This window comes from Sinocyclocheilus anshuiensis, unplaced genomic scaffold, assembly GCF_001515605.1.
Source record: "Sinocyclocheilus anshuiensis isolate Anshui unplaced genomic scaffold, SAMN03320099.WGS_v1.1 scaffold337, whole genome shotgun sequence".
In the NCBI taxonomy this organism is placed as follows: Eukaryota; Metazoa; Chordata; class Actinopteri; order Cypriniformes; family Cyprinidae; genus Sinocyclocheilus; species Sinocyclocheilus anshuiensis.
The window spans coordinates 1,399,129-1,408,150 of record NW_015537968.1 but is presented as its reverse complement, the minus strand read 5'-3'; the positions used below and the strand labels follow the sequence as shown (position 1 = coordinate 1,408,150).

At 37.8% G+C, this 9,022-nt stretch overlaps 1 protein-coding gene across 1 annotated transcript in view; it reads left to right on the top strand.

Annotated features, from left to right (window-relative positions):
- The window catches only part of LOC107668778 (sushi, von Willebrand factor type A, EGF and pentraxin domain-containing protein 1-like), a 91,628-nt gene that overhangs the window by 7,635 nt on the left and 74,971 nt on the right, over positions 1–9,022 (top strand). Inside the window, 1 exon segment of the mRNA XM_016460766.1 lies at positions 7,536–7,791. Coding sequence (XP_016316252.1) covers positions 7,536–7,791 — 256 coding nt within the window.

The window sequence follows — 9,022 nt, the reverse complement described above, 5'->3', positions numbered from 1 at the left end:
CCCGCCCCCCCAATAATACCTGAGAAGGCCAATTAAATAAAAGTAGATGCAGGGATTTTGCATTTGAATTTGAAAGCAAGCGAGGTAAGATGGATGTTTTATATTTTTAGGATATAAATGCTAAATGACCAACAGCTGTATCCAGTGATGCAAACTATTTCACTTTTTTTCTCAAATATGGCCATTTTGAGAGAGGGATGAGAGTTGTGTGTGTGAATTACCTGCATCTGTGCATCTCTCTTTACAAACAATGTACAAAAAATCGAAGATATTTTGCGGTACAGTGTTGACAACAAGTTTCTGTGCTCCTGAATGTTTCTGTGTGTGCACTGTGCGATCTCCGATCTGTGTATGTGCACGCGCATGCCTCAATGAAAGCAGCGCAATAATATAGAACGGTGATTAAACTGACTTGGAATTACCAGTGTATTAAATGGTTTAAATGCACACTTGCCAGTATTCAGATTGGTCAAGTCAAGTCACCTTTATTTATATAGCGCTTTATACAATAGTGATTGTGTCAAAGCAGCTTTACAGTGTCAAACAGGAAAATAGTTTGTCAATAATGCAAGAGGACAATAACAAAGAGTCATTTTTCCAGCTAAAGTCAGTTCATAGATGATTCAGTGATGTCATCATCCAGTTCAGTTCTCTTCAGTGTCTGTGCAATCAGTCAAGTGTCCCCAACTAAGCAAGCTAAAGGCGACAGTGGCAAGGAACCAAAACTCCATCGGTGACAGAAATGGAGAAAAACCTTAGGAGAAACCAGGCTTAGTCCGGGGGCCAGTTCTCCTCTGGCCAGATGAAACCACCATGGCATGGTTTAATTCCAGTCTGCAACACAAGTTAGATTGTACAGAGGACTTGTCTGGTCCCCCCAATGTTCAAGACATGGTTATGGCCTTGACTTATGGTTACGAGCCCCAGATACAGATCCCCTGTAAAGACCTTGTCTCAGACGACCACCGGGACAAGACCACAGGAACCAGACGAGTCCTCTGCACAATGTGACATTGCTGCAGCCTGGAATTGAACTGCTGGTTTCGTCTGGTCAGAGGAGAACTGGCCCCCCGACTGAGCCTGGTTTCTCCCAAGGTTTTTTCTCCATTCTGTCACCGATGGAGTTTTGGTTCCTTGCCGCTGTCGCCTCTGGCTTGCTTAGTTGGGGACACTTCATTTCCAGCGACATCGTTGACTTGATTGCAAATGATTGCAAAGATACTATTTAAACTGAACTGAGCTGGATGATGACATCACTGAATTCAATGATGAACTGTCTTTAACTGAAAAATGAGTGTTTACTATTGTCATTTTGCATTATTGACACTATTTTCCTAATTAATGCTGTTCAGTTGCTTTGACACAATCTGTATTGTTAAAAGCGCTATATAAATAAAGGTGACTTGACTTGACTTGACTTATTCAGTGCATTCAGTTTTTTAATATTATGTGTATTCCCTGAATGAATCAAACCCATGACCTTGCTGTTGCTAGCACCATGCACCAGTTGAACTATACAAACACTTGCATATACGGGTTTACTGTAAATAAGAAGCCCTGAAGAAGTAAAAAAAAGTCTTTACATCTTCTGAGAGAATAAATTAATCAATATGAGGTTTATAATGTGACCATTTAAAGTAGGGTATAGTCCGTTGAATCAGCACATATTGAAGCAACATAATTCTTAAAGCATTTAGTATATGCAAAAAATAATAATAATAATTTATACTGAGAACAAATATCATATGACAATGTCTAAACAAGCCTAAACTTGTTTATTGGTTATCTTATTAATTTAGTTGTTATTTCACCACCTTGTGTCTCCCCAAAAAGGCATTACATCACACTGTGGTTTGATTAAGCAATTGAATTAAATAAATAAGGTTAAATTATTTCTTTAATCACATAGTCCAAAAAAATTGTCCTAATTGTTTTTCCTTCACAGTGTTTTGGTCTCCTTCATAGACATCTATTTGGTGGCTTGCGGCTTTTAGGTCATTTACCTCTTGTCATTCAGCAAGCCAAGAGTCTGGTTATATTGACGAAGCTTGTTTGGTTTCACAAGCATTTACTCCTATCATTCGAATTTTCTTTCAATTAATGTCACAATACATTTCATAAAAAGCACTGCAAGATTTTCTGTCTCTCTTAGTTTTGGTATGAAGATCCAAAATAAGAGAAATCTAATTTAATAATCCAAATCCAGGCTCTTTTTGCTCTTGCATAACTTGAATTGAGTTCCTAGTACATGGCTGGCAGCGCCAGAGGACCAGAGAGACCAAATATGCCCTTGCTTAGATGAAAGATCGTCAAAGCCTTCTCTCTTTTAAAAATGATTTCCTCTGCCGTCTCACTGTCCTCAGCTTGATAAATGGTGTTTTGACAGGAATCAACTAACCATACTCCACAAACTACCTGTCCCAGTGTTTTATCCAGACCAATTACACTCCCTTTATTCAAACTCCATCCATCCATTCACACTTGCACATCCTCTTCAATTCACTTCACAGACAGAGAGAACTGTAATAAGGATCTAGGGACTTCCAGCAGTCAGTAGATGTATAGGCCTACCCCATCCATTAGCCCAACGCTCTCTGCTCCTGTCCTTCTAAATGAGGTGTAGCTTGTCAAGTGTGTCTGACATGTTGAGGACATTAAATCAATTGTAATCACTCAAGGAGAACTAAAGGAGAACATATAGTGCACAGTGGGAGGCATATAAACTTCAGGCATGCAATGGGAGTCTTCCATGTGCAAAATCAAACTGTGGTTTATATCTAGGGTTTCAACAGCTCAGCTTTGCAGAGCAAAATGTTTACCCTCATATGTTTTTTTTTTTACAGAATTTATTGCAGACTTGTGGAAAAATATCTAGTAATTGCACAGCGAGCTGTTTTCTCCTGCCCAGGACTATTGCTTGAAATGGTTTGGTCCATCTAGTAAGCTTGTTTTTGGAGTGTAGGTTCATGTAGCTGGTATTCTTTGCCACTGGAACCATAACATGTCAAAACAGCTCAGACCTCCAACCAAGCAAATTAATGCACTCCAGTCATGTTTACTCCATTCTGGAATGCTTCAGCCGGAGACATGTCCACCCCGACCGATTAGAAGCAAAACTCTTTTTTTAATATTTAATTTGTTTTTTCTTTTCTGCTGCATTCTGTTGACCTCAGAAATCTGTAACACAACTCAGAAACATCATAGTTTTTAGATAAGAACACTGGTTTTGTTAAGAGATTACCGACCTTAGATCAGCTTTATAACATGGTAAGGTGTCTAAGAGGTTTTGAAATAGATCATGGTTCACCGAGCATGCCCATTAACCCAATACAGGAACTGAACAGAGGATTGTCTACATTAGCAGCTGTAAAGGACTTGCTGATCAAAGAATGTGAGATTCTGTGTAGACATGTCGACCCCAACATGGAGACTGCTAGAGCAGACAGTAGTAGATTATTTGCTCATATTCAAGCCAAAACTCAAATGTAACATTACAAAAAAACTAGAAGTTAATTATTAAAATTTTTGCTGACCAGCTGTGTCTAAAATCCTCCCCTTTCCCATTACTCACTGTTCCCTATATAGGGGGTGTCATATAGTTCACTATAAATGGGAAAGGAGTGAATGAAAACAAGTGATCGATTTCAGACACTGATGCAAATATTGTGTGCCAGAGAGGGCTGTAAGGCAAGGCAAGGCAAGTTTATTTATATAGCACATTTCATACACAATGGTAATTCAAAGTGCTTTACATAAAATGAAGTAAAATAATCATAAAAAATCACAACAATAAAAAAGGGAACTTAAAACTTTTTAAATGATTTAGAAATTGATTTAAAATGAATTTAAAACAGTTAAAAATAGAAAATGATTATACATAAAATACAGTGCAATCAGTTCGGACGTAGCACAGTGCTCATTCAGTAAATGCACAGCTAAACAGATGAGTTTTGAGTCTGCATTTAAATGTGACTAATGTTTTAGCACAACTGATCTCTTATGGAAGCTGATTCCAACTGCGGGCGGCATAATAGTTAAAAGCAACTCCCCTTGTTTTGTGTGAACCCTTGGTATTTCTAACTGACAGAATTTCGATCCTAATGATTTGAGTGGTCTGTTAGGTTTATATTCAGTGAGCATATCTGCAATGTATTTGGGTCCTAGGCCATTGAGTGATTTATAAATGAGTAAAAGTACTTTAAAATCAATCCTAAATGTAACTGGAAGCCAGTGTAAGGACCTGAGGACTGGTGTGATATGCTCAGATTTTCTGGTTCTAGTCAGAATTCTGACAGCAGCGTTCTGGATGAGCTGCAGCTGTCTAATGGTCTTCTTGGGAAGGCCGGTGAGGAGACCATTACAATAGTCCACCCTGCTGGTGATGCTGTAGAGCATAATACATTATGGATACTCTCTAGCCGTTGTGTACATACAGTAGGTTGTACACTTCTTGTTGCAGTGCATTATGGGATTGAATGAGCGCACTAGATAATCTCCACTATGGTTTCGGACAAAACTACAATTTGTTCCTTCAGAAATCAATATGCTGATTTGGTGCTCAAATAACAGCACTTATGTGAAATAGATTTTTTTTTTGTAACAACCTAAAGGTCTTTACTATCACTTTTGATCAATTACTGTATATATGCATCCTTGCCTTGCTGAATAAAACATCTTACTGACCCAAAAATGTTGAACAGTTCTGTCAAAAGTCTCTGGACTTTCGCTTATCACTGACAGAGACTCACAGGCTGCTGTGGCTCCTCTTCTGATCCCTAAAAATATACACTGTACTGTATATTCATGCTAAGCCAGACTGCAAACATTACAGTGTGGCATGTTCAAAGATGTCTTTATGGCGAAGCAGGATTAACTGCTGCTGTACTATATTAATCATACTTGTGTAAAAACATACCCACATTTAGACATACATAAAACACACAGCTGATCTCAACTGGATAGCATAAGGTCTGGTCTACACTGCAGCTTATTCTGCCTGTGAACTGCTTGTCTAGACAGCAAAAGCTGTCTGACTGACATATAAAGTGACTAGCCACTGTCTGTTTTATTTTTATATGCTATAGTCTTAAAAATAAAGGTTCTTTATTGGCAATAATGGTTCCATGAAGAACCTTTAACATCCATGTAAACTTTCCATTGCACAAAAGCTTCTTCATTGCGCTAAGGCTTTTTTTTAGATTATTAAAACGCTCTTCACACTAAGATTCATTAAATACCTTTTTGCAGAAAGGTTATTTGGGGAACCCAAAATGTTTCTTCACATTGCTACTGAAACCTTTATGAGTATATTTAGGGTATTTAGGCCAGGCATTTTTTTACTACATGAAAACAACACAGTAATCTCTACTAACAATTGTAGAAAACACCAAAAATAGCTGAAAATGTGTACACTTTGTGATTCCGCTGGTTCAAAGTGCTTGTTATATCAGCCTGGTACCTTGTAAACACAACTTTGGTTCCAGGCGGTCTGGTTAAAAACAAAAAACAAACCTGTGTTCTTACTCCCAGAAGTTGTGTAAAGTCAGTCATCACATCAAAGCTTTGTAGACCAAGAAAATACTTTCCTGCAACATGCATCAGATGGTCAGCGAACAGAGGTTGAGCATAAGACTATGTTACAGGTGACCCTCAGTCGTTACAAATGGTTTTAGGCTGCCAAAAAGCCTAAACTCAAGTGACTATTGAATATGTACACTAATAAATAAAGGAACAATGCAGATTGAGTTGAGAAAATTTGTCCCAAGGAGTGAAACAAACAGCCGTATACCCATAATGTTGTGATTGCCTGAATTACTTGTAAACGTTGTTTTGTCACAAACTACCTTTTTAACTGAGCTAATTAGATTAGCCACTAATGTGAGCGATTAACCACTACTGCTTTGATGGGGGACAAGATGTGTGTGTTTGTGTAAAAAAATAAAGTGGGTTTATAATGCGTGGGTTTATAATGCGTAGGAGTGATTAAAGTAGTGTGTAATTATGTGGGTGCAAACACAGTATATGTGGTTGCTAATAACCATGTCAAATTTCACATCTCAATGCATCAGTAGCTGTTTATTTTCTCCTGTTTCTGTGATCTCCGACAGTTGTCTACCCTACTTTAATAATGTGCAGTCATGTTTGTGTACCATGACCACCTCTGACTCCTATCTAAACCCCTTAAGCCTTCAGTGTCTTTGAGCTGCCGTCCCATAAATGCACACAATCACACCCTGTTTTAGCCCATGGGTCAACTCCCATAAGGCCCAACCACAGTGACATCACTGTGGTGACAACCAGTAGCATCTGTATATTTGTGTCTGGGTCTGTGTGTGTTAGAGAGAGAGGAAGACGGTGAAAAGCACCAATGCTTTGGAGATTCCAGATTTGAGGTGTGTGCTTGTATCTGTGTGTGTAATTGGAAGTCAGGCTCCAGGCTTTGTAATTATTGTTCCTGTCTGAGATGCTTGAACTGCAGCCAATTAGACAATAAAGAGAGAAGCTGCTCTGTTTTCTACCAGTCCTTGAGTTGGCCTTGTACATTAACTTTCACAACCTGCTCCTCTCTTTCTGTCTGAAGCAATAAGACAGTAAATTGTGCTCCACTTAGAGTGCACTTAGAGAATTTCTCTGTTCCTCAACCAAGCCTCTTAATTACATGTTTAGACATAAAAAGTCCTGTAAACAAATGTTCATGCACGTAAGTGTAAAATAGCCGTGTTTGCCAAAGAGACTGTGTGTTCCAGAGAGAAAGATGTCGTTATTTTTGAAGCATCATTACAATAGGTTATTTTTGGTTATACAAGGTGCTGGTTAAGGAATAGGAAAAATAATAATCTACTTTTCTACTGACCTTAAACCATACTCTACTATTCCACTGCAAAATTTTGTTCAGTACAACTGCTTGTTTTTTTGCAGGAGTAACACATTATGATTCCTGTGATCACATGAGTCAAAATGACAAATGCATATCATAAAAGTATCACAAAAATGGTCCTTGCACCTTGTGTATTATGTTCTTCTGAAGCCATACAACGGCTTTCTATGAGGAACAGACTGAAAGTCGTTTTATGCTAAACATCCATCCAGCCAAGTTCTCCTTGGGCCGTTCATGAGTATGAACAAATCTTTATTTTGGATCGGATCTTTTTAAATGAACCTGTTTATCAAGTTCACATATCAGTCTGCACGATTGGTTCACGCATCGGACTGACCCGATTCTCGAGTTCAACTTACTTAGTCAACGAGAAATTTTGTTTCCCTAGTTCTTATCACAAAGAAATCCTTTAATATTTGTAAGCATTTGTAACTTACTCGTGAAATTATGAAAGTGTTGTCTGAATAAACGAAGTGTATGTTACCCATACTGAATCAAAGTAAAGTGAACATCAACATAGGCCTATAGCATGTAATATAGCATGCAATACTTCGATTTATATGTGTTTTACTTTATTGGTGAATTAAATTACCATCCCTGCCTGTACTTTAGGGTATTTCAAAATAAATGTATTTCATTTACTATTTTTAACTCGCAGCAAATTCTGAGGCACTCGCGTGAGAACGCCACGAAGGTGATCTTCCTCATCACTGACGGTTACTCAAACGGCGGAGACCCGCGGCCTGTGGCGGCAGCGCTGAGGGAAAGAGACGTGGAGATTTTCACGCTGGGCATCTGGCAGGGAAACATCCGCGAGCTACACGACATGGCCTCGCACCCCAAGGATCAGCACTGCTACCTAGTGCACAACTTTGCTGAGTTTGAAGCACTAGCTCGACGCGCTCTTCACGAAGGTTTGGATTCAGAATATGAGCCTTTCATACTTAAAATTGTTAGGATTGGGTCATAATTAGTCTTTGTTAAACTAATACTGGGTTATCTTGTTTCATGATTCACATCGTTTACATTTCCCTCTTGGTTCATAGTTAATCCTGAGTACAGTGAGCAGCAGTGTTGCCAATTTAGCAATTTTGTTGCTAAATTTAGCAACTTTTCAGACTACCTTAGCAACTTTTTCTTCCAAAAGCACCTAGCAACAAATGTAGCTATTTTTAAATTTTATTTGGCTACTTTTAGCAACTTTTGATAAGTGTCTCAAACAATAAAAAGGCACACGTTTTCCATCTAAATTTCACAAAAAGAGGAAACCAAAGATGCCTAGCAGTACACACATCACGTGAATTAAGTTACTGCTATTTGCAATTGTTCAATTTGATAATAATAATAATAATTTAATAATTGTTCATTTATGATACACCTCGTTAGTAGCTTGTAGGTCTACCTGTGATTGTTGATCAGTTAGTACACTGTAAGAAAAATATCTAGAAAAATGGAAAAGGTACTAGTAATTTTCCAGGACATTATCCGTTATCCATCATCTGTTGTAACCCGAAACACAAAATACAATGCGTAATTTAAAATGCAGGTAAAAACCTGTGAATTATTTTCTTAGAGTGTAGCATACTGACTACTAATACACTACTTAAAACTATAATTGTTCAGAATGTGTAGTTTTACTAGTTTACTAGCTAATAAAAAAAACTTGTAATCGTTCAAAAATGTGTAAGTGTTCAATAATTCAATGTTGTATCTGAAAATTAGTTGGCAACACTGGTGAGCAGTGTTGCCAGATTGGATGGACGATTTCCAGCCCAAAAGCTCACAAAAACCCGGCCAAAACTTTAACTGTCAAAATAATGTTATAGAATATGTAAATCAAGGTTGATAAGGGCCATTTTAACTCCTTAAAACAAAATATTGACGACAAAATAATATAAATTATAAATAAGATCAATTTCGCATGTAAACGGATCAAATCGGGGTGAATAGCCTACATTAAAGAGAATTAGGCTACCGAACATGAATAAAATATGCAAGCAGACACTGCCAAAATGGCAATCATGAAATTAACCGATACCCTCAAAACATCACATGCATGATTTTCAATGGCAGCAGTCAGAATAATCCAGTTTAAATGCAAAAAGTGCCCAATATAAGTGATAGGAAAAAGCAACGTAATTAGCA